Source organism: Apodemus sylvaticus, chromosome 14, assembly GCF_947179515.1.
Source record: "Apodemus sylvaticus chromosome 14, mApoSyl1.1, whole genome shotgun sequence".
Classification (NCBI taxonomy): Eukaryota; Metazoa; Chordata; class Mammalia; order Rodentia; family Muridae; genus Apodemus; species Apodemus sylvaticus.
This window is the reverse complement of record NC_067485.1, coordinates 79,078,210-79,105,253: the sequence shown is the minus strand read 5'-3', so window position 1 is coordinate 79,105,253 and position 27,044 is coordinate 79,078,210. Positions and strand designations below refer to the sequence as shown.

Genomic DNA, 27,044 nt, shown 5'->3' with positions numbered 1-27,044 from the left:
TGGGGATGGAGCAGTACCTGAGCGCTTACAAACTGGAGCCACAAGGCAGACACAGACACACACACACACACACACAATCACGTTAGCTTCTGAAACCTTCCAGACCACCCGCTGGGACACACCTCCTCCAACAAGGCCACATCTCATCTTTCCCAACACTTGCAGCAACTGGAGCAGACACTGCAGGACTGTCCTAGCGAGCCGTCAAGCTCTGGCCTCCCTCTCTTCCTGAAGGGAAGATGTCTCTTCCTGAAGGACAGCCATGTCCAGCCTTGTGTGGGTCTTGGGGACCACACTCAGGTCCCCGCTTGCGCTTCAGACTGATCCATCTCCTCAGCCTCAACTTACACACACACACAAAATGCTTCTCTATTCCTACACGTACCAATTCCTCCCTCAGTTAGTGATCTTATTAGTACTTAAAAAAATACATTTTAGTGCACGTTTGCATTCTACCACCCTATCTCATTATTTTTAACTGGTTTAACATTTATGTAATTTTTCCATGAGTAGTTTTGGAACATATGTGCTATCGGAGGTTATCGCTGTAAGCATTTTCTTCTGGAGATAATTAACCAGACGGCTAAGTGTGTTCGTGAAGGAGAGAGTGCTGCTGAGACTGTAGAGGCTGAAGAGAAAGGCCACTGGGAACCTGTCCAGGAGCTCAGATGAGCAGAAGATGGGCCAACCTGATCATAGTAACAACTCTTTCTTCAAAAAAAAAAAAGCTGGCAGATTACAACATTGTGTTTCACACTAAACAAGGTCTTATTATATGGAAGAAAACTTAGAGCACTGGCAGAAAACAAAGGTAAGACTTTCAGCAAAGGGGAAATTCGAGTTTTGGTGAAAGAGCCTATCTGACAAGCAGACGCCATTTCTTTAGATTTTTCAACATCAGTAGAAAGGGAAAGATACGAGTGAAGGAAGGGCGATTGGAATTATCATAAATCTTTTCTCCAAAGAGGCAAAACGCTCTCTTTTAAAATCAGACCTGGGTGGTTTGAAAGAAATGTCCTCTATGGTCGCAGGCATTAGAAAACCTGGTCCCCAGCTGGTGGCAGTGTTTGAACAGCTTAGGAGGCGTGTCCTTGCTGAGCATGTGCTTTGAGGGTTCAAAGCCCTGCACCACTCCTGGTCAGTTCTGCCTGCTTCTTGCTCATGGTTTAAGACGGGGGCTCCCAGCCACTCCTCCATCATGCCTTCGCTCCGCCATCATGGACACTAACCGCCTGCAACCATAAACCCAAAGAACCCCTTTCTTCAGTTACAGTGTTTCACTGTAACGGAAAGGAACTAAGACATGAAAATCATACACACTGTCATCTAAGTGAGTAAAGCTGGAACATGACATGGGCACAGCTATGCCAGGTCCACCATAACACGGGTGTGGCTATGCCAGGTCCACCATAACACGGGTGTGGCTATGCCAGGTCCACCATAACATGGGTGTGGCTATGCCAGGTCCATGTACACCCGAGATTCACACCGAGAGCTCTGGCTGAACTTCATCTGGGATTATATAAGTCTTCAACAGTTTAGTTGCCTGTAATTATGATCATTTATTTTTAAAAATTTCAGAAACAACTTTTTAGTGTATCTATTTGTTACATACTACCCATGTGTTACTAGTGTGGTATTAAGTTGGACTACGTTGGTATTGTACTACTTGTGTTCAAGTAACCCTATTGAACTATAATAATGACCCCAAGAGCTAGCAAGTCAAATATGTCCAAAGAAGCCATAATGTGCATTTCTGGAAGGGAAAAGGTGGAACTTATCATAGGCGAATATGCATAGGAAAAGAAAGCCAGTATACATGGTGTTCAGTAGTATCTGATTTTAAATATCCACTGGAGGTCTATGGACCTGCAGATGGTGGTCATCTTACTGTAAAAACCAGTTTTGTGATAATGTTAAGAAAAGTATTATGCTGAATGTAGCTAAGTGTGAATTGCTAAGACAAAAAACAAACAAACAAGCAAGCAAGCAAACAAACAAACAAACAACCCAAAACAAGCCGGGTCAAAGCTATTCTTTTTAATCTGAGCCCTTGATGGCTGGATTTACTTTTTTACTCACTCAGTTTTTTCTTCTCCTTGCTAACTGAACGTCAGGTGTTTTTTCATAGTGAACTGACAATCAATAAAATAGAAGAAGTTTAGTAAGTCAGTAAGTCTAACCACAGAGAACGCTGATGTGTAGGCAAATAACTCGGTCAGCAAATACTATGCAGATTCATGGTAGTGATGTAATTCAATCTCTGCTTTTTAAAGCATCTTGTCTACAGTCATCACATGAAGAACAGGAAAAACAAAACCAGAACTTATTACTCTACTGAAAACATTGCCTGTGGCAGACCCTGGGCAGACCATCCACGCCCCTGGCCTCCCCCCCCCCCAACCCCCCTGCAGCCTTGCTATAACAGACTCTGATGGACCCGTGCTTCACAATCACCCCTGATACACCTTGAAACTTGAAGTCCCTCAAAGGCCACGTGCTCACAGTGAAAGCACCTCAGTGTCTGGAGAGATAGTGGGGCCTCCAGCACATGGGGCCTCCTGAAGGAAGTTGGGTGAGTGGGGGTGTCCCTGACAGAGATCTCAGGACCCTGACCACCTCCTGTCTCACTCTGTTATGGGCTGCCATAGATGAACAGGCCTCTCCCAGCACACATCCCTGCCAAGATGCACTGTGCTGCCACACACTGAAAAAACGGCCATCAGTGACAGGCAAACCTCTAAAACCATGACTCACAATAAACCTCTGCACCGTGTAAGTGCAGCTTAGGTCAGTGACAAAACTAGCCAACACATCCTAACTTCCAGGGACACGCATAAACTGATACAAGAAGCCCTCAAACTATTAGCCTGAAATAGGCAGGAAACATGTTAGAAATAATATAGTTGGGGCAATAAACCCTGTGTGTAAACTACTTTCAGTTGGCTTTTGTTAACTTAAAATCCTTACTACAGAGACTGGAGAAAGAGAGTTCGGTAGTTAAGAGCACACATGGTTCCTCCACACAGGAATATACACACAATTAAAACAACAAAACTAAAACATTAAAAGAATCCTGACTATAATACAATGTTGATTTCTTTAATCAAGGTAAGCCTCAAAATAGTGTAAACAATACAAATTCATTTCTGTGCTGCTGTAAGAACTGGCACAGATCAATTATTTATCAGAATAATCACTGACAACTTACTCTCTTATACACCTTAATGGAGGCACTCTGAAAAGGATCTGTACCTGGCAGTGGGGCGCTGAAGCGGTGCGTGAGCAGATTTAGGCCTCAGCAGAGTAAACACTGCCTGACCTCTTGGGACCTAAAGAATTCCACTCTTAATCTCGGACAGCTTCTGAAAGACACGGTGACAAAAAGTCTTCTCTGTTTTTTCTACTTTATTAAGCTGGGGTCAAACCCAGGGCTCCAAGGGTGCTATGCCGGTGCCCTGCAGCTAAGCCATGCCTGCAGGCTCAGGCTCTCCCTGTTAACTACCTGCTTCCTGCTTGCACCTCAGAGATTACACTTCAGTGATGCCTAACTCATGGTGGCTGGCTGAGCGGACAGTGTTCCCTCCAACGCCCCAGCAGACGACAGCAGAAGCATGGCCATATGTGGGCGAACACTGAAAATCTAAGACCTCATGGTCACTTGCTGCCATGACTTCCTCCTTAAGAGCACTGACTGCTCTTAAGTCCTTAAGTCCAGAGGTCCTGAGTTCAAATCCCAGCAACCACATGGTGGCTCACACCATCTGTAATGGGATCCAGTGCCCTCTACTGGTGTGTCTGAAGACAGCTACTGTGTACTTGCATATATGAAAGAAATAAATCTTTTTTTTTAAAAAAGTAAAAAAAAAAATGTAAAACTTGGCTGGTAGTTTTACCATCCACTGCTGCATGGCAAAGCTGATTTTTAAAACCATCAGCTTCAAAGTTAAAAGCAATGAGAACCTATGTTTGGAAAGACAAAGATGTCTTCACATTCTTTCTGCAATGAAGGATAAGTCACTTAAGAGGCCCTATCAATTAGTTAATGGATACAAAGCAGTGTGAGCGTAATATAGTTCAAAATCTCTTTATTCGTGGCATTAGATTTAAGCCAGGCAGTGGTGATGCACACCTTTAATCCTAGCCCTTGGGAGGCAGAGGCAGGTGGATTTCTGAGTTCAAGGTCATCCTGGTCTGATGTCCTGAGTTCAAGGACAGCCAGGGCTACACAGAGAAACTCTGTCTAGAACCCCCCCCCCAAAAAAAAAAAAAAAAAAAAAAGAGGGGCATTAGATTTAAAAAGAAAAAAAAGCCCTTATGGGAGGTGGGAGATGAGAGGAAATAGCTTTCATCTAACCAGGGGGATCTACCAGAATACAAATGTAAAAGCACTGCTACATTATCAAAATGACAAATGACGGCCATTAACACCCCCCCCCCAGGGACACCTGTGCCAGTGAGGCCAACCATAAAGAAGAGTGTTTTGTTTTGTTTTTAATTTTGCTAATTTCTATAAAGCCAGAAATACACGGCTATAGAAATGCCTGCTTAACTCTCTTGCCTCTGTATGTTTGGGGTGCTTTTGTTTTGTTTTTGTTTTTGACGATGCTAGGGACTGACCACGAGGCCTCATGCACACTAATCACACACACTCGATGACTTAACAGCCTAGTCATGCTAGGATCTCCTTGAAAATAGGAGCTGAGGCTGAGCAGAGCGCACTGGCAGGACCAACCCAACTGCGTGGCTAGTATGTCGCTGTGCGCAAACGCAGGCCGGCACGGCATTTCTGTAGCTTAGAGCTGAGTTTGCAGGCTAGTTTAGCTGAGCTAACTGGTGTTTAGAAGACAGTGGGGAGGGATGTCTAGAATAGCTTCTCTGCATTTGGGACAAAGCAAAGAAGGGAAGCACACGCTCAGTGGTGTGTGCTCTGGACGGCCATAATCAGCAGCAGCAGGTTGAGTTCTTTAGTCGAACAGTGACCATCAAGAGGAGACAGTAAATCTATTTTTTTTTTAAGTGTATCCTCAACTTTAAGGATCTTTATTGCAGAGCTTTATAGAAGAGACGAGGACTGTTCAACACATCACGTTGCCTGTGTCTGGTAGCAATATAACCTACAGAGCAGTGTGAACAACGGGACCCCACTGTCAAGTGTAACTGTGGAGCTGGCACAGTGCCTATGAGCACCAGCTGACCTTCCAGAGGCCCCAGCTCAATGCCCAGCACCCCTGCGGCAGGCAGCATCTACAACGCCAGCTCCAGGTCCAGTCTTCTAGGCTCCAAGGTCACAGGCATGCATGAGGCACACAGACATACACATGCAAGCAAAAGGCATATACATAAAGCAAACAAGAGAGCCCTGGACGAAGAAGAGTGGGCAGGTGGGCAGGCACGATGGCTGAGGAGGTGGAGGCATCTGGTACTGAGCCTGAGAACCTGAGTCTGAGCCCTGGATCCAGACAGTGCTGGGAGAGCACCACCGCCTGTAACTGTCCTCTACAGGACAGCTTTCCTGTTTTCCTCATGAGTAGTTATGATTTTCTATTATTTATATATATATATATATATATATATATATATATATATATATTTGAATTTTTAACAGGAAAATTACCAAAATGTTTGCTATATATAAAACAAACTGCCTATCTTGACAGTTAGGCATATCCACTGTACAGCATTTATTTAAAAGAAAAAGAAACATCTGCTCTAACCCTCATCTGAGGGCCGAGAAGCAGCCTGTGATGCAGAACTGTTATGGAGGAGTGGAATGTCACCAAGGGAAGCGGCTACTCACAAGACACTTACGGCTGTGTGAAGTCACGGGTGATGAAGTCGGAACTCTTGAAAAGCAGGAAGATGTCACTGAGAGTTTTACACTTCAGAGAACTGTTCATTGCTATCCAGTATGCATCCTAAACAATAAACATGTGTGAGTTACAACCCGGCCCACAGTGCAGCTCAGGCACACAAAGGAGGACAGTAATGCACACACCTCCAGGCTTAAAGACCAGCCGAGGAGACCGATGGAGCGGTCAGATGGCAAACTACACTTGTCACAAAAAGAACAGGGTGAGCACAGGCCCGACGCTCAGTTACGTACACGGAAGACCAGGATGGCTCAGCAGGCAATGGCCACCTGATGGCAGGATCTGGGTCACACATGGAAGAAGAGAACCATGTCCCACAAACTGTCCTCTGGCCTCCAAAAATGCACATACAAGGACACCAACAAAATAAACAAGTGTAGTTTTTTGTTCAAAAAAGTGTAGTTATGCACACTGAGATAGGAGGACCCACACATTTTAGACCAGGGCCAAATACTTTGCAATGTTTTCCATGCTAAGATGGAAGGAGGATTAATGAAGTCACACAGGCCAGCGCAGAGATTCAAGTGATGAAGAATCAGCTGCTCTCAAAAGTAAGAGCAGTTATTCCCGTCCTTCCTGTCGGGGGAGACGACCGACCGACCGACCGACCGACCGACCGACAAGCACCTGACTTTGGATGCTCAGGGCAGTTAAGACCCCGTCCATCTGATCAGGAAGAAAGTCAAGGGGCTGGAGAGATGGCTCAGTGGTTAAGAGCACTGACTGCTCTTCCAAAGGTCCTGAGTTCAAATCCCAGCAACCACATGGTAGCTCACAAACATCCGTAATGAGATCTGATGCCCTTCTCTGAAACATCTTAAGACAGTTACAGTGTACTCACATATAATAAATAAATAAATATTTAAAAAAAAAAAAAGGAAGGAAGTCAAACAGTTTCACCATGGCAACCTAAAGCAGGGGCTGACTGGACACAAAGAAACCGGGCTCAGTGCAGAGTGAGGAAGTCACACTTCCATAGACAGACCAGACCCAGGTTAAACTACACACTGAAAACACCAACAATTACCCAAACTGTCCAATTATCCACACTGCATAGAAAAAGCACTGGTTCACACAAGTCATTCCATAAGCAAATGAACAGGTGCATAAGGAATTTATAAGCAGAAATAATTAATCTTCCTATCTTAAGAGGGAAACAAAGGAAATTTAAAACATTATTCATATAGATGAAAAGTTGGTTGAGAAACTAAAAATGAATTAAAAAACTTCTGCATGAACTTCTAGTTAAAGAAAGTATACCTAATATCATATTTAATTCCATAAAAACATCAGTATGTACACAGCAAACCATACAGATGAATAAAAAATAATGCAACTATTAACTCTAAAGATGCAAAATAGAGACTGAGGGAGTAGTCGACCTCCGATGAGGACAGGGTGCCTGCAAAAGGACAGCCACTGTGCACAAGCGTGTGTGTGTGTGTGTGTGTGTGTGTGTGTGTGTGTGCAAGGATGTCATCTGGCCAGATGGCAGGCCCTTTCACCCACTGAGCTATCTCTCTGCTCCAACATATTTATTAGTACTTTTCAGTAGAGAAAATCTTGCTCAACTGAGTGAGTGAAGTTTTAATAAAGCAAACTATGAACATACCTAGAATGCTAGCACAATTGGCAATACAAGAGACCACACTGCCTCTTGGCAGAATGCATAGTATTTCACATAAAGTACAAACAGCAAAATCAAAAGAATAAAACAACAGAGGAAAAGTGTAATAATCTCAACAGTATTTTTCCTGAAATTAGGAATGCAATGGAAGGTACATTAGATCCTCTGGGGGAATATAAAATGAAATAAAGAATAAAACAAACAATTATTGAAACAGTGAGTTTTCTGTGTCTTCCTACCCTTGGGGCACTCCAGTTAAGCTTCGGGAAGACACTGCCCCCCAGGGAATTGATAGCTTCTTGGACTTGACTGTTGAACTCAGGAAACTCTGGTGCCTATAGAGACAGAAAACAAATCACGAGCAAGTCAACATTATTAGAAAAGATACAGAAATCATGATGGATATCTCAATGTTTTAGTTAGGGTATCAAAAATAGAATTATATATAATACAAATTATTGTTCTCATTCCTGTTCTCAATTAAATCACCAAGAAAATAGTATTTACCAGAAAGAGAAATAAAATAATCAATTTCTTAAATAGTACTTTCCAAAACAATCAAACCCCATACCTCTGAAAACACAGATGTCACCAAGTACGTGGTATATGAGGGACAAATCAGTGGTACCTTCTGAATACTTAAACAATGCCAGCGTCTAAAGCCAAGTGTGAAGGCATATGCCCTGTAATCCCACACATGGCCAATAGAGGCAGGAACCAGGAGCCCAAGGCACCCTTCACTAGACAGCAAGTTCAAGGCCAAGAGGCATTACACGGGCACTGTCTCTCAAGGGTCTGGGCAGGGCTGGGAAGAACTGGGATGAGGCAGTGATGTGTGTGCTCAGTGCAGCAAGTATAGGGACCCACGCTTAACCCCTCAGCACAAAAGCAGACATGGCTACCCACGCCTGTAACCCCAGCACTGCAGGGTAGAGACAAGCAGGTAAGAGCACTGGCCAGCCTCCCTAACAGAAAGGGGAAGCCCCAAGTCTGCTGAGATAAAGAGCAGCAGAGGACGGTGCCCAGCACCTTCCTCTGGCCTCCAAGAACATGGCACATACACGCGCACACACACACTCACACAGGGACTAGTGAGAACATGGCGCGTACATGCATACACACACAGGGACTACTGAGAGCATGGCACACACATGCACACACATGCGCGCGCGTGCGCACGCGCGCACACACACAGACACAGGGACTAGAGAGAGCATGGCACATGCACACATACACTCACACAGGGACTAGTGAGAACATGGCACATACATGCATACACACATACAGGGACTAGAGAGAGCATGGCACATACATGCACACACACACACACAGGGACTAGTGAGAACATGGTATGTACATGCATACACACACAGGGACTAGTGAGAACATGGCACAAACATGCATACACACACAGGGACTAGATAGAGCATGGCACATACATGCACACACACACACAGGGACTAGTGAGAACATGGTACGTACATGTACACACACACACAGGGACTAGTGAAAACATGGTACTACATGCACACACACACACAGGGACTAGTGAGAACATGGCACATACATGTACACACACACACAGGGACTAGTGAGAACATGGTACATACATGCACACACACACTCACACAGGGACTAGTGAGAACATGGCACATACATGCATATACACACACACACAGGGACTAGTGAGAACATGGTACATACATGCACACACTCACACAGGGACTAGTGAGAACATGGCACATACATGCACACACACACACAGGGACTAGTGAGAACATGGTACATACATGCACACACACACTCACACAGGGACTAGTGAGAACATGGCACATACATGCACACACACACACACACACAGGGACTAGTGAGAACATGGTACGTACATGCACACACACACTCACAGGGACTAGAGAGAGCAAGTATTTTTTGGGAGAAGAGATGCCGGTGGGAACTTGCCTATGCATACACTCAGGTTACCTATTCTTAAAGGGTCATTTCTGCAAAAGGTTTACGGAAAATGAAAATACCTGATGGATAAATTATACCTAAACACTTCTATTTACAGGTAAGTTTTAATACAAACAAAGTTAAAATGTCCTTTTCTTTTTGGTTGAGAGTTAGAAAAAGACATTTTTGAGTAAAAAAGTAATTCAAACAGTCTAGTATTTGCTTCAACCAGGAATTAACAGAAATACAACTGTTCAGTGGGAAGATGCGCTTGATTACCAACAGACCCTGCTTAGGTAAATATCAAGGGGGTTGGAAATGGACTTTTGGGTAAGACAGAACACAAGGACAGTCACAAACTCTTCCGGGCACGATCAGACTACAGTAGCCTCTACAGAGGGGGTTGTTGCCCCCTACTGGGCAACTGCAGGTTCTGAAAAAAAAATCTAATTAAAATTACCTACACAGTACAAAACCCAGATGACTCCTGTGGACTTTCAAGATCTAACCCATGGAAGAGGAAAAAAAAAATCCAAAAAACAAACAACAACAACAAAACTGAGAAGAAAAAGTAAGCTCTTAAAAGTTAAGAACAACTTAAAAGGCGGGCGTTGGTGGCACACACCTTTAATCCCAGCACTTGGGAGGCAGAAGCAGGTAGATTTCTGAGTTCGAGGCCAGCATGGTCTACAGAGTGAGTTCCAGGACAGCCAGGACTACACAGAGAAACCCTTTCTTGAAAACCCAAATCCAAAAAACCCAAAATCCAAAAACCAAAAACAAACAAAAACAAAAAACAAACAAACAAAAAAACCAACTTTGACTGTCGCTAGGACCTGACACAACCTAAACAAGCCAGGCAAGCACTGTAACACTGAGACCCACTCGGGCTCTGAAACGGTTACGTAAGAAAGACTCTGGCCAGCAAGTCCTCTTCCACTAGACTACCACCTACTCAGCTTAGACACAGCAGGAAGACGCCCCTCAACGAGCAACTCAACTAGGAGCTGCCTTTGCCTCTCCTGTCAAAGGATGCAAATTCCTTCCTCATAATCACCAGAAGCTTCAGATCTGTCATAGAGCTTTGTCAATAAAAGCCATCATGTAAGATCTGCATCAGCAATGATTTCCATCCCAGTTACAACTGGGGCAGCAGAGATGGTTGAGTGGTTAGGGGCACTGGGTTCACTTCCCAGAGGACTTGGGTTTGATTCCCAGAACCTATATACTGACTCACAACTGTCTGTAACAGCAGTTCCAGAACTTACACCTTCTTCTGGCCTCCACAGGTCCCGGCATAAATGTAGTACACAGACATACAGGCAAGCAAATTCCCATACACAAAAAAATTAAAATAATAAGAGTACGAGGCACAATTACAAAGACAAATTATTCCACTTCCCTACTCCACAAAGTACTGCACAGAAGGACTGCCATATTTCACACATTGTGCTTTGGTTTTTACAAAGGACTAACTTCAGGGCTGTGTGCACTTTAGGCAATATGCAAAAAAACCTGGATTTGTTTAAACTTGTTTTGTTTTGGTGTGCTTTGAGACAGGTTCTTATGTAGCCCAGGCTGGCCTTGAACTCTTGAACCTTTCTCTCCACCTCCATATTGCTGGAATTGCTGCCATGCAGGACACCCACATTTATTTATTACATTTCAAAACATGTGACTGTTTCCCTCAAATCCTCAAAATCATTCAACCTTATGAAATACTAAACTATGAATCCTACAGAAAAATTTAAATTATAAAGTCTACATATAGCCAACCATCATGTGATTTTTCATTATACCTGAATATGAACTTGGTAACCTGTAGCTAGCTCATAATGCCGAGGAAGAGCCTATGTGTATCCTGTCCGAAAGGGATCCAGGTGTCATCTCTCAAACCAGAGGGTTACAGCGTGACTTAATACTCCTGATCACTGTCTTCTTGCATTCTTTTTTGAACCAGTTTTAATGTCTGCTTGGTTCCTCCAGGAGCTGAGTCAAATCTTGAAAATATGTTATCCAAAGAGTATCATATCTACATTGGAGTCATGGTTTTATACTCTGAAAACTACTTATAAACAGACAACATGCATATCACTGTTTCAAGCTCACAGCTCAATTAGCCAGTTTTGAACCAATGAGTTGTCTAGGAAAACATTCCGGTTGTAAGCGAGATAAAAACTACTTTCACTTGCTATCCCTAGATGTTCTGAGACCTCTCTCTCTCCCCCCTCCTCCCTCCCTCCCTCCCTCCCCATTCTCTCTCAATCGTTTTTTTTTTAAGAACCACATAATGCTATGTGGCTGTGGGTGTGAGTCCTAGAGGAGAGGGAGGGAAAAAGTGTAGTTGGGATATAATATAGAAGAGAATAATAATGATTTAAAAAGAACAAAACATATGCAAAAGTTGTATTTACTCATGTTCCTAGATTGAACACTGAATCTGGCAGACTTAACTCAAACCTTTCTGTTCTTGTTTGTTTTATTTACTGCTTTTTTCCAGTCAAACAAAGCTAAGTTATGTTTCCTTCCTACCTTCCTTTCCTTTTTAGGTTTTCAAGACAGGGTTTCTCTGTGTAGCCCTGACTATCCAGGAACTCATTCTGTAGACCAGGCTGGCCTCAAACTTGTCTCTGCCACCCAAGTACTGAGATTAGCGGTGTGCCCCGCCCCCGGCCAGGTGTTACTGTGTATTTCTTTCCGTTTCTTTATTAAGTTATTTTACTTTACATCCTGATTGATCAAAGCTACCTTTCCCTCCTCTCCTGGCAGAACTTCCCTCTCACCTCCCTTCCCACCCCATCTACCTCTCCTTCCCTTCTCCTCAGAACAAGGGAGCCTCGAGTGGCTATGGCCAACCTCGGCACATCCAGTGGCATAGGCCTAGGGGCTCCTCTGCGGGTGCTAGACCAGGAGGAAGAGGTCCATTGGCAGTGCAGTCGGAGAGTCCCTGCTCCCACTCTACGGGTCCCACATGACGACCTAGCTGCACAACTGCCGTTACACGTGTGCAGAGGCCCGTGGCAGCTCCATGGATGCTCTCTGTGAGCCCCCATGGGCCCAGGTTAGTTGATCCTGTAGATTTTCCTGTGGTACCCTTGACTCATCTGGTTCCCACAATCCTTTCTCCCTGCTCTTCCACAGGCTTCCCCAAGGTCCGCTTAATGAATGGTTGGCTGTGAGTCTCTGCATCTGGCTCCATCAGTTGGTGGGTGGAGCCTCTCTGATGAGTTACGCTAAGCTCCTGGTTGCACGTGTAACAGAATATCTTTAGCAATATCAGCCTTGGGCTCCCTCTCGTGGCGTGGATCTCAAGCTGGGCCAATCACTGGTTGGCCTCTCCCTCGAATTCTGCTCCATCTTTTACCCTGCACATTGTGTAGGCAGGACAAATTGTGGTTCTAAGCTTTTATGGCTGGGTTGGTGTCCCAATCCCTCCACTGGAAGTCTTGCCTGGTTATAGAAGGCTGTATATTTCCTGAAAGAAAAAAAACATTACTAGGAGGAATGAAGCCGCTGACCATCATTTTTAAACTGGTGTATATTCTACATTCATGACTAACTCTATAGTACACATACTTATATGGAATTCTAAGAATTTTATGTCACTTGCTATCATACTATCACTTGCTATGCATACTTTTTTTAATTTGATTTTTTTTGTTTTGTGTGTGACTGTTTTGCCTGCATGTATTTATATACTGTGTTGTGTGCAAGTCTGGTGCCATAGAAGCCAGAAGGCACCAGATCCCCTGGAACTGGAGTTACAGATGACTATAAGCTTACATGTGGTCCTACAAACCAAACCTAGGTCCTCTGGAAATACAGGCAGTGCACCGGACCGCCGAGCCATCTCTCCAGTCCTATGTACACTTTTAATGAGTTGATTTGGAGGAGAGACACAGATAAATCTAAATTGCTGTATCTTTAAGGTATAGTTCCAAATTATAGGTTCACCATGGTGCTTCTGAAATCTTGATTTTTATTTCCCTCTTTGTGTTTGAAGACAAGTCCTTTAGCCAAGATGGCCTCCAGATTGCAATCCTCACACCTGAGCCTCCTGAGTGTTCAGATTACACGCTTGTGACTCATCCTGTCACCCTGTCCCTCTGCCTTTGGGGAGGAGTGTTCTCAGTTGATGGGCTTTTACTTAAGCTAGAGGACGATCATGCTGGATTTCCCTTCTCCGGCCAGGCTTCAGCAGCCCCTCCACGAAGAGTTCTCCACCATGAGTGTCCCCTCGCCCTTCTCCACTTGCCTCTGCCCGACAACCTAATTCTTTAAATGCCCACTAGCTTTTTAGTCTGGATGTCAGGAAATCTCACACACCATTTACAGACTCTCGTTCTCCCACGCGCTTCACCACTGTTCCCCAAAGCCTACTCTCTATGCAGGTCTACTTACTTCTAGTTACATCATGTAATGAATTCTTCCCCCATGCTGCTTTAGACCACATTGCAACCACTAAGTCCCTTTACCCCTAAATACAGAGATAGATAGATAGATAGATAGATATAAATTTAGATTAAAATATATTTATTAACATAAATATAGATATATATTTACTTCTATAAAAGAGTAAAATGATCACAATCAAGAGGCTTACAGAAACAGAACATTATTGTCTAATCTCTAGATTGTACTGAAGTATGCTCACTGTTCTAACAGAGTCAGGAAGTATCCACTGTGGTTGGGTACCATGTGCCCCTCATCTCTTACACCCTCTAACAGTCCCTTTCCCTACAGTCCTTGCTGTTCATGACCTTGATAGTTTAGAAAGGTATGTAGAGAGCTGGCTTCTGGAATCTGCCAGGTTCCCATTATTCTCATCCATTTCCTTAGTTTCTGACACAGCAAGGTACTGTGGGCCCATTTCACTTTCCCATCTTCAATCCTGGATTTCTCTATGTAGTTTCAGGTTAGTGGAAACTGGTATTCAAAAGCCAGGATAAAGCATAAGTATGCTCTCTGATACCATAATGAATGTCACTGATTCTGCACCTTCTCAGTATACAGGAGTATGGAAAACACACACACACACACAGAGAGAGAGAGAGAGAGAGAGAGAGAGAGAGAGAGAGAGAGAGAGAGAGAGAGAGAGAGAGAATTTTGATTTTAAAATAGATATCTATTTATTTATTTGTCTAGTGTATAAGATTATGTGCAATGTGTGTGTGGGTGCTCATGCAGGCCAAAGCCATAAAGCATGAACTCTCCTGGAGTTACAAGTGGTTGAATGCCACCTGACATAGATGCTGGGAACTAAACCCACGATTTCTGTATTAGTGGTAAGCATTTCAGCCCACTGAGCTATCTCTCCAGTTCCCACTGTTCTATTTTAGTGTTTGTTCTCTCCAGAATTCATGTCAAACCTTAATCCTGACATTAGAAAGTATGAGCTTTAAGGAGTTAAGTCATGAGGGGCTACACCTTCATGAATGGTTAACAGCCTCATGAAGCGCATCAGAGAGTCAGTCTTCTGGCTTTTCAACTCTCCTGTCTCCTTTAACATGTTCTTACACAGAAATACGGCGCCATCTTGAAGCAGAGATAAGCTCTCCCTAGACATTATGTGTACCTTGTTCTTGCACTTCCTTTGAGAAATAAAGTTCTATTATTTCTAAATTACTCACTAGGAATGGGATACCATGACAAGAAAGCAGAGAGAGGAGCTATCTGAGGAGATCGGAAGCACCACGGAGAGGAGAGAAGACAACGGGAAAATGAAGGAAAGCAAAGTGGAACAACATACTCGTATGGAGGCGTGATGATAACGCCCATTTCTTTATGCTAACCAACAAACAAATCCAAAAAACAGGGCACTGGGTAGATGGCTCAGTAGGTGGAGGACCTGCTTTTCCCGAGTTCACCCCAGAATCCATATAAAAACGCAAGGCTCACATAATGGCGTGTACTTATAATCCCCTAGTTAGAGAGGAGAATAGGAAGAGCCCTGGCCCAGCCTGACAGACAAGCTTCAGGGCAATGACAGACTCTGTCTCAAAGGAGACGGATGGTGTTCTCAGCGACGACACCTAACGTCATCTGGAGTCCCCATGCACGTGCACATGTGCTGTGCCCACCATATAAATGTGTGCCTGCACACGCCCACATAATAAATGAATATTAACAAATAAATAAATACCCAGTACTCTTTGTTAAAGCAGCAGGAACAAACCAAGTTAAGTTACATACATATCTATCCATCTGTATTGTTTACAGGTGAGCTCATACACTAATCACTGTTATCCTCTTTAATATCCAGGTCAGATGTGTGAATGGATAGATGGTTCCACACCCAAGAGTATATATACACAGCACTAAGTGGGTAAGAAACCAAAAGAAGAGGACGTAAGGCTCTGATGGGATGGGAGTGGGTCTGAGAAGTTATGGGGGATGTAGGCAAGAATATGATCAAAATACACTGTGTGCAGGTATGAAATTCTCAAAGAATTCATAAGAATGTATCTTAAAATCTTGGCCGCATGTTGCTTCCCATTTAAGCATTTCTGCGTGTCCTTAGTTAACTGTTCTCTCTGCTTTGGCACCCAGGCCATCTACCTTATATCATCCTGTTTACAAATCCTCTGGTGGCAGGAATCAAATATCCACCATTGTCTCATACAGCCCAAATTGGTGGCCCGAGTATGACAGAATCACACTGAATGGGATGGGATTTTCATATGTAAGAGGATACCCATGGCATCCAGAGTAAACAAGGCATCAATTTCCCACCTCTGCATCAGTTGCCATGGCGACCTAAGGAAACAACACCACTTTTAAATATCTCTATATTTTTTTCACAGATCCTTGAAAGGATCTCTCTTCAATCAGAAGAAACAGAAGTACCTTTGAGTAGGACTTCAGTCTTACTTGAGAGGAATAACTTTATGCCACTCAACTCTCCTTGAGTAAGTAAATGCTGATTTTTTTTCACTTAATTCCCACCCATCTGGGAACCCCAGAGTTAATATTTGACTTGATTGCATCTTTCAGAATCTAACAAAGACAAACAGAGCACTGAATATGTACTTTTTGATATTTCTTTTGTAAGTAGAAGGGGAAAGCGGGCAAGCTGGGCTTGCCTGTCAAACAGTGACAAGTTATTTTTTACAAACAGTGAGTGATCACACAGAGAGCAAGCTCCCCAAGGCGAACCCATCAGGGCGGAGGCAGGCACTTAGGCCTCGTGTGTGACAGGGTGAGGCTGCCCGTGCTGTGCAGCTGCGCTCTTACCGTAAGTGTGGCTGTGCTCTCATCATCGGACCACTGCATGGACAAGACAAAAAGACACACTCAATTGAAATGCCACTGGGACAGCAAATATCTAAAAATGACACACAAGAGACATCTTTCCCTGAACACAGTGCAGGAGGAGGTGGCTCGGTAAGTAAAGCACTTGCTACTCAAGCATGAGGACCTGAGTTCTAATCCTCGGTGCCCATGGGGAAAGCCAGAAGTGCGTGCCTGAACCAGGGTGCTGGAGTGGGCTGAGGGTAGCCCTGGGCTGCCTGGCCAAGGCTAGCCCAGCTGAAAAACAGTGAGCTCCAGGTTCAGCAAGAGAATGTCTCAGGGAAGGGAGATGGTGAGTGACAGAGCAGGGTACTAGATGTCCTTCCCTGGCCTCTGCATGCACATGCATGGGGCACTCACAGGTGTACACAAAGTCATATACCACACACATACACCGTGTGTACAATCTCTGAAAGTATTTCAGAGATTGCTAAAATGAGGTCAGACAAGAGTATTCTCTACCTGTCCTTTCCCCCTCCAGCATTGAGCTGGGCTTTTCAGCCTCTGTGCTCAGCCTGTGACATTCCTGGATGCCAGCCTCTGCTCTCAGCCTGTGATATTCCTGGCCTTTGTTCTTTAGAGAACAATACAGGCCACTGCTCACACCTGGAAGCCATGCGGAAGTATTCCGGATCTGCTAGACTTGAAGTTTGCTGATCTTAGCAGGCGACCGGCTGAGATTGGAGTAAGCCAGACTTCACCTTGAAGCCTGGGAGGAGGGGGTTCCTTGCAAGCTATATATTTACTAATATTTATTAAAGCATTGGTCTTGATCGACAAATGTCGTCCTGACTCAGTTCTCTTTCACCGCCCCCCATAAATCCCCAGGATTCTCTTTCAGGTCTCCAGTTCACCTGTTAGTGCAGGCAGCAACATCTACCAACCTGTGTTTCCTCCTCTTCATTACCACTGTCTGACTGGGAGCATGTTGGTGGATCTTCCCTGAGAAAAGATAAAGCAAAAACTAGGTGAGAAAAATACTCTCTGGTGACATGCGGTCATAATTTCAAATGCACTATAAAATAAAGGCAAAACACATAGCTTTAGGATTGATCAGCAATATAAAGAAATGTTGCCTGGCAATGGTGGTGCACACCTTTAATCCTAGCACTTGGGAGGCAGAGACAGGCAGATTTCTGAGTTCGAGGCCAGCCTGGTCTACAGAGTGAGTTCCAGGACAGCCAGGGCTAAATAGAGAAACCCTGTCTCAGAGAAAAGAAAAAAAAAAAAAAAGAAACATTCACTTCTTGAGACACAAGCTAATAAAAATATGGAATTAAAGAGAGTAGAATGCCAATAAAAGATGTGAGAATAAAAATGTTCTGGCTGCTCAGAAAGCACTGAAAAAAGGAAGAAAGACTCCACCTCTCCTAATTCTGAAAGAATCATCTACAACTTTTGCCAAAATATTTGAGAAAGTGGTAGCAGATATGGAAAATCAGACAAGATGAGGATAGACAGACAGAGAGAAAACTGGGAAGAGCCATCTACCCAGCCTGTGGAACAACATAAGGCAAAACCAAGACCTTTTCTTTTCTTTTTTATTTTGTGTTTGTTTGTTTGTTTTCAAGATGGGGTTTCTCTGAAGATCTTTTCTTTATACAAGGAACACTGAGCATACGCGATGGTATTGAGGACTAATCTGAATCTACACTGAATTACACAAGGAAGCACGTGAGAGCAGGGATGGAGAGCAGGGGGCAGGCGGGCAGGCAGGCCCATAAACTTTCACATATTTCTTTACAGGGTTATCCTGCTTTCCCCCATCACATCCCAGAATGCATTTCTCCATCCCTCTTCAGACTACCATGATGGAGTTTATCCTAAGCAGTATCACCTGGCTCTGCGCCTGGCCACCACAAGTCCTTATAGCCTTTTGGAATGTTTCCACTGCTCTGTAAGGAAGCTAGCTAGCCTTACAGAAGATAAGGCGGTCCACATGGAAAAGGAGATCCAAGTGACAGCATCAACTGTCAGGTGTGAGAGGAAGTTCATCTTATGATGACCCACCTCAGCCTGCTCACCAATGACTACAGAAAAAACTGTACAATGCATTATAGCTGGAAGAAAAGTGTTTTAACATAGACGCAACATAAAACACACTACAACGTGAATGGGTTGGTGGTCCTCTCTGACCTAATAACCAGAAGAGTGTTTCTTTTACAGTTCACATGTACTGTGAGTTTTAAAACACTAGGCATTAAAATGTGTTGTTTAGAAGAAAACAAGAACGTTTTGCACAATATATGATATGTTCTAAAGGCGGTTAGGAAGTTCTTATTCGTATGTGATGACTTTAACAAGACAACAGAAGACTTGCCCAGGAAGTCGTCCTTTGAAGAAAGATCGTATTTTTACCATGCGTATAAACTAACAGAGAACTTGCCACAGCTTGCCTGACATCAGCAGATAAGAGTCCTGACTCCAAAATGAAGGGTTCTGTGACTCCTGGGACAGCAGAGTGCAGGAGCTCCTCTCTGAATCGGTTTCCTCTGGGCCCTCAAGTCTCACAGGGCAGCACAGCATGGCCCAGTTGACAGGGCCTGAGAGAACATGAAAGGAGCTTCACCTTTTCCAAAGGGATCCAGAGACCTGCTGCAGGCGTAACCCAGGGGAAGTAGCTAAGCTGCTCTAATCAGGAAGGAGACAGCTGTCTGCTTCTCAGGCTGCCTGCTATGTACACACTCTGGAAAGATGATCAAGAACACAAGCTGGTGGCGAATTTGCTCACCAAGATATGCAGCAATGCGAGAGACACTGATAGAAAAGCAATGGAAAAACAAAATGGGCCCTGATTTAAAAGCTACTAAATTTTTGGTATTATGCCCCCATAGATACAGGATCAAGATGATTATCATGCAAAACAAAACACAGAACAGAAAATCCCAGGCCTATTTACCTAGAAAACAGGAGCACAAACCAGAATGGCATGGGGCCTTAGAGCATCTTAAAAGCTAGTGAGCTGTGCCTTTGAATTTTAAACTTGAACAATTTTCTGCCTAGAATTTCATATTAAGCTAACGACTCTGCTCACCAACGGCAAGCACAAGAGAGAATAAGCTGTTTTCATACAAATAACTACCCCTAAGGCTTTCCCCAGACAGTCTAGAGCTTGTTTCAAGAAAACAGTAAACCAAGAGAAACAAAATTCCACCACAGAAGCAAGTCCCAGCTGACAACAGTGTACTCACCCTAGTCAGAGCGGTGGAAAACATGTTATATGTACACATCTATAAGAACATCTACAAAATATCAGCGATAATGGACAGAAAATGAAGCAAAATGTAAAGTACAATTCTTAACTCCACTGAAAATAAAAGATGTCTAGACACCATCGTGACACAAGACAGCTGGGTGTGCCCACCATGTGTTCTTCCAAGTACTAGAAAAAAGCAGCACAGTCCCTTTGTGAATACAAACTTGACACTCTTAATTTACCAGTCAATCTGTAGTGACATCAGTTCCTCAAACCCTAATCAACTCTCCACGATGTTAAAGGGCTGAGTTCCCACATCCACAGACTAATAACCAGGCACCACCTTCCGGGGAGTGACAGTACCAGTGTGAGGTCCACTTGTGAGTCCCTACGGAGCCAGCCTTCAGGCTCTTGCACTTATCTGAATGCTACACTGTAGCCTCCAATGAATGTGACCGTTCACATGCTGTACTTAGCCATACAACAGGCAGGTCCTCCAAACTTCAAACTGTGGGGGCTGGAGAGATGAGGGCTCAGTGGTTAAGAGCACTGGCTGCTCTTACAGAGGACCTGGGCTCGATTCCCAGCACCCTCACAGTGGCTCACAGCTGTCTAGAACTCCTGCTCTAGAAAATTTAATGCCCTTCTTCTGACCTCCACAGTGACAGGGCACACATGTGGCAAGCAGACAAACATGAAAGCAAAACCTCATTCAATAAAAATAAATAAGAATATAAAATTTTAAAATCTTAAAACTGTATTTTTGTTACTCTAAAATCAACATTGTCCTTGCATTATGCATGTGTGTTTGCATATATATGTATACATAGATATAAAATCAGTGTTTTCATAGTTCTGTAGAGAACTTATCATAATGCCACTATGAGTATGACTCAAAATAAGGCACTGCAAACGATGATGACATTTTCAAAGTGCAGTCTTAGTAAGTAAGGTAATTCAAAGTACCAAGCTAACATTCAGGACTATGTTATTTGCTTTTTACAATTTAAGAGATTGGGGTTGGTTTTTTTTAACTGTGTGCATGTGTGCATGCATGTGTATCTATGCATGGCATGGTACATGCATAAAATTCAGAGGACAATTTGCAGAAGTTTCTTCCACTATGTGGGTGGGACTCAGGAATCAAACTGAGGTCAGGCTTGAAGACAAGTTCCTTTGCCTGCTAAGCCATCTTGTTGGCCCGGGATAGTTTTCTTTTTTTATGTAAAATATTTTTACACTTACTTATTTGTTTGTTTACATGTATGTGTGTGATGGCATATATATGGACGACAGAGAATAACCGGTGGGAGTTCTTTGTCCTTTACTGCGTAGGTTTCGGGTTTCAAACTCAGTTTGCTAAGCTCAGCAGCAAGTGCCTCCAGGCACTGAGCCATCCTGCCAGCCCAGGAGTCTATACTTTCTGTATTGCATCTTACACACAGCTGGCATTTAAGCACTGACTCTGTAGTTAAAAGGACGGTTTAAATGTCCAACCCAAAAGGGTGGTTCCCAGGTGGTCTGGGCGTACTGCATAGTACTGTTGCTATAACAGCTTCCCCCCAGCTGCAACCTCCAACTCGGTCAGTTACAGGATGGCAGAAGGGGAGTGAAATGTTCCACCCGGTGGGCAGGCTCTTCAAGTTCAGATGTAGAGGGCACCACAGAGAAGTACCTGGGAAACCAGGAATGTTAAAGATGGACGCTTGTCTCTTCAAGGGAAGGGATGTGTATACCTGTTTTTCCATCCAGGAGGCTGGGTATCCATGTCGTTAATAGCCTGGTAATCTGCTATATGCAGGGCCAGGCCACACTCAAATCCCCGAGACTATTAATGTTTTATCCAAATTCTTCCTCTCTTTTGACTTTTATTTTGAGCATTGCTTCTCTGTCAATAGAATTCATCCTTTGGGAAGAAGTGACATGTACTTTATGGTCTGGTGACCTCTTATGCTATCTATATGACCACACCAGATCCTGGCTCTTATGCTACAGAACCCATCTTTATGGTACAGGTCACATGTACTTTGCAGAAGGTTTCGATACAATCACACCTTAAGCTTTATTGTGCATAGAGAATTAAGATCATTGTTACTGGAAACTTTTTTCCAAAATTGTAGCATACTTACATATGTCTAAAATAAACTGCCTAGTGTCAGACTCTACAAGTATGAGCCAGCACTGGCTAACTTAAGTCATGCTGAACCAGCACTCAGAAGCAAAGGGCAGGCAGATATCGGAGTTTGAAGCCAGCCTGGTTTACACAGCAAGCTCAGGACTGCCGGGGCAACACAAAGAAACTCATTCTTGAAAAACAACAAACAACAAACAAACAAGAAGAGTCATCAATGCTAAGAAGCCAGAAATACCATCCAGAAATCCACACTAAAAGTACAACAGGGAATAATGAGACCAAGCTGTCGTCTGCCACACACACAGCTTTAGTCCCAGCAAGCAAGAGACTGAGAAAAGGGCTACGCAGCCTACCTGGGCAGCATAATGAGACCAGTCTCAAGAATGAACTACAAAGTAAGAGTTAAATAAAGTTTGTGCTAACGTTACTGAGAAGATACACTGCAATTCCCAGTGTGGGGTCCATTCCACAGGCCTTGTCACCCGTCTCTGAGGGGTCAGGTCCTGCTGTTCCAACAGCCGAGGCGAGGGAAGCTCCTGTTCTCATCAGACTGCACTCCTGCAGGCAGTGATGGGAATAAATATCACCACAAAACAGCGGGAGCTGAAGGATGAACTACGTACAGCAGGCGCTACTGTCCACCCAGCCACGGAAGAGAGAGAGTGAGGGTGAAGGTTTCGATCTCAGTAGAGGTCGGAGTGAAAACAACAGGGACTCCGGGAGCAGCTGCTAAAGCCCAGGGGACTGGAGCGGGTCATCTGTGAAGAACAAACTGTTGAGGAAGCTGCTGTGGTGCTGCCTGCCCGTAAGCCTCAGCGCTCAGGACAACGACACAGGAGACCCGAATCTGAAGGCCAACCTGGTGGCCAGAGCAAGCCTCAGGGCCGAGGAGGTAGAGCAGGGGTAGAAGGACTTGTTGTGCGACCATGAGGACAGGAAACCAATCTCCAGGACCGGCTTATGAGCTTATTTTGAGATAGGCTCTCACTATGTAGTTCAGGCTAGCCTGCAATTTGCTGTGTAGACCAGGCTGGCCTTGAACTCACAGAGATCCATTTGCCTCTGCCTCCTGAGTGAAGAGGATGGCGTGCCCAGGCTAATCTATATTCATGAAAAAAAATGTTCAGATGAAATGAGTATACTGTTCCTTTAAGATTATAAAGAACGGCCTGGCCTAGAAAGGGAGCCATCGAAGAGAACTCTTTAAAAAGCATAAGAAGGACGCTGAAGGGTTGCTCTCCACCACTGTTGGTTCCTGGGGCGGGGAGGGGGGGGGAGGGAAGGCCAGGGGCAGGGGGCTAAGGACTCAGTTCTATTTAAGGAGCAGGCCACTGAGAGTGTGACCATGCTCCAGTGAGTATTTAGATAACACAGATTGGACTTTTTGTTTTCCTTTTTCTTGGGGGAGGTCACAGGGGTGGGGAGGCAGACACGGACTGGGAATGAGGGTGACTGGGGTGAAATTCCCAGAGACCCAGTATAACGTCAGGTTGGAAAGAGAATTGTTTTCTCATATACTTTACCTTCCTGAGACCACGAGAGTCCCATCATCAAGTAGATAGTCTTTCACATTCTGCGGAAGCGGGAGAATGACACTGGGAAAAAAAAATACACCAAAAAGGCATCATTTAGAAGAAGCAGCCATGGTGGGGAGAACCAACGCGCACGGCTCAGTGTATAATCATTTGTAAAGACCAAACGCATTTACATCATTTCAATTTTAACATGGAACAAAGAATGTATGACTAGAATATAACATGAGTACACAATGCAGCTTACACAATCACCACAATAGTTCTTAGAGTAAAATAAGAAAACAAAAGACTAGCCAAATCCAGACAACCAGACAAATCAGAGCTGGCCAGAGTGGCGAGAATGAGTGTGTGAATGAGTGTCTGTGGAACGCTCACTTCTCCACAGCACAGCTACCTCAACCTCACACCAAGGCTCAGGAACATTGCTAATGAGTGGGCGGAGGCCAGAGGATGGACGCCCCCAGTGAGCTGCTGTCTCCTGGCCCCGATGTGGAAGACTGATGGATGTGCCAGAGGATGGCCTGCTGGGCAGAGTTCCCACATAAACAGGGAGGGAGTCTCAGTCCTACTCCTAGCTGAGAGCAGTTGACAATGGTCTGCCGTGGGAAGGGGACGTTTTTTCTCAGGTGCTGAGGACAGTGGAAGATTCCCCAGGCTCTGAAGGATGACCCTACCTGTGTGTACACACAGACATCCCTACGTTGGGAGGTGGACCCTGTTACTTAGACCTCAGAGAAGTGGAAGGGGGTTAACAGGGAGTAAACAGGATCAAAATACAGTGTATACATATATAAAATTCTGGAAGAACAAATAAAAATAATTATTTTTAAAAATGAACTTGCATAAACAGCTCTGAACCAAAAATCGCAAACACAAAATAATAATGCTACAACTGTAGCCAGAACATATATTTTGAGCACTGAAGCAGACAATTGAAACAAGCTACTATAGGACCTCCGCCCCCCATGGTCTGGGGTGTAGACCGGCTGTCCTGCACCGTCCTGCACCGTTTGATTCCCTCTGAATCAAACAGAGGGGATGGTTTTATACAGAATAAATGCTTGCACGCTGGATGGTAAGATGGCTTAGCAGTGGGTAAAGGCACCAGCCATGGAATCTGGCAACTGGAGGTTCAATCCCCAGGGCTCACGTGGCACAGGAGGAAACAGACTCCTGCAAGGTGTCCTGAAACTTCCACATGGGCAGGTGTGTACACATATGTAGTCACAGACTTGTCCAGGGATGCCAGAAAAATCCCAGTTATTGGTTTACTTCCTTCTCGCTGCCATCTTCATAGCCACCTATACGTGGTATACATTTTAAGTGAATTAAAATAATTCACCGTAATGAGGCCTTATTAAATCCAAACGGTAACAGGCATTTACTATGTGCCACGAAAGAGTGGCAACATTTTAGTTTTTTTTTTTTTTTTTTTTTTTTTTTTTTTTTTTTTTTTTTTTTTTTTTATGCAATGTTCATGGCAATCCTATTACTTTTCTAGGTTTTTCAAGTATGGTTTAGAGAGATTAAGTAATCTTCTGAAGATGCTGATAGAACCAGAATTCAAAGCCAGACAGAGGGCTCTGACTCTACAATCTAATTCTTTTTTTTTTTTTTTCTTTTTGGTTTTTCTGAGACAGGGTTTCTCTGTGTAGCCCTGGCTGTCCTGGAACTCACTCTGTAGACCAGGCTGGCCTTAGAAAGGCTGCCCCTGCCTCCCAAGTGCTGGGATTAAGGGCGTGCGCCACCACGCCTGGCTACAATCTAATTCTTAATCAAGTACGCTTAATCTGCTTGAGGCAGAGGAGCGTTATGCCAGAGGCACAATGCCAGAGGTTATACCAGACAGCTACGGTGAGGGCAAAGGACAGTTTTTAAATTTTGTTCAACATAGGGCTGGGAATGGTGGTACATGAATGTAGCCCCAGCACTGGGAAGGTAGAGGTGGGAAGGTCAGTAGTTCAAGAACAACCAGATTCTCCCAAAAAACAGACAAAATAAACAAAAAAGGATATTCTGCACACACACACACAGGACTGGCAACTTCACAAGTGAACTATCTGTCACACCAACACCAGAGAAATAACCCCGACATTTCAGACCCGCAGCCTACTCTTAATTATATAAGTTAGTGCAGGACTGGAATATCAACTAAGAAAGATAAACGTGTGGTGTGATAGACACGAGTTGCTGCTGTGGCAAGAGCTCTTCCTTTTGTTCTGGTGTGACTGGCCATCTTCAAATGCAAGAATTACCTCTTCTGTGTTACTATAAATCCCATTACAATACGTATAACTAGAAGCAGATTCTATGTCTGCATAAGAAGATGGAAAGGAGATGTCTTTTAAATAGCCCAAAGTGCTCTTCCAAGTCTTCATAATTCCAGAGGAGGAGAGAAGGAAAAGGGAGAGAGTTGGTGTCCAAATAAGTGGCAATCCGCCTAAAGGCAAACTGTCGAAAATCCTACTCAGCGGTGGATCCCCAAGGCCTTTGACCTATCCCTGTTAATGAACGAAGAGTCCTAACCTACATTCTTCAGATTTTATAATTGGTTTTGAATGGCTGGGGAAAGTCACCTGGCTCCCTTGCATTTGAATGACAGGATAAAGGATGCAACAATTCACCACTGGTCTTCTGCAAACCTGGACAGATCCCTTGTTCTCGGCCAGGGAACTAGAGAACAAATACGATCCCACTTTCTTTCCAGATGGGTCGCTTCTTCTCAGAACACAATGCAACCTATTCACTACCACACTGGAGCTTCAGACAGACTTGGACGTACGGTCTGTGAACTCAACTCTCCCCAGACGGGTTTGTTGGTCAGCAGCGGTTTGTCGGTCAGCAGAAAGACAGAGTATCCGGTTTGGTTCTGTGTATTGCCTAGCGCTTCTGGAAATTCCAAAAGCATCTATTCCCATTTACCCTACCCTACCTCCCTTGACACGCTCTTCGATTCCGATGGCGAATGTTGATCTACTTCGTTAATCTTGCCGCCTCAAATGCAATAGAAAATCCACAGCTCGACACCGTCGCTCCCACTGACTACAAGGCCTGCGTTTTCTGTTTAGTTTTCTGGGGGAGATGGGATTTGCCCCAACGCCCCAGTCTGCCCCGGAGAGCTTACCTCTTGATGGTAAGGCTTCGGAAGAGCGGGTACCACGCGGAGAACTGACAGTGACTAACATGCTCCTTCTTCATCCTCCAGCTGCCAATCGTCAATCGCTGCCTTTCCCCTCTCCCGCCAGCCCTCTCCCGGAACCCAGCGCATCACTTCCGGAAGTGCCTACCGAGCCGTTTTGATGAAAGGACTCTTCCGGTCCGTAAAAGTCCGCGGGGGCTAGAAGCTAGAGCAATGGTTGGATGTATGCTTAGCATGCCCGCACAGACACACAAGACGCAAAGAAAAAGATTTTAGTCCGCAGAGAAGAGTCTTGAAAGT

General features: G+C 44.3%; 1 protein-coding gene across 1 annotated transcript in view; it reads right to left on the bottom strand.

The window, feature by feature from the left end:
• Positions 1-26,899, bottom strand: part of Cdc123 (cell division cycle 123) — a 47,703-nt gene extending 20,804 nt beyond the window's left edge. Inside the window, exons 1-6 of the mRNA XM_052157751.1 lie at positions 26,730-26,899; positions 23,594-23,665; positions 17,625-17,682; positions 16,684-16,716; positions 7,740-7,835; positions 5,812-5,918 (exon numbers count right to left, since the gene is read on the bottom strand). Of these exons, the coding sequence (XP_052013711.1) occupies positions 5,812-5,918; positions 7,740-7,835; positions 16,684-16,716; positions 17,625-17,682; positions 23,594-23,665; positions 26,730-26,803 (440 nt within the window). The 5' untranslated portion in view covers positions 26,804-26,899. The remainder of the gene's footprint in view (positions 1-5,811; positions 5,919-7,739; positions 7,836-16,683; positions 16,717-17,624; positions 17,683-23,593; positions 23,666-26,729) is intronic.
• Positions 26,900-27,044: the final 145 nt, after the last annotated feature.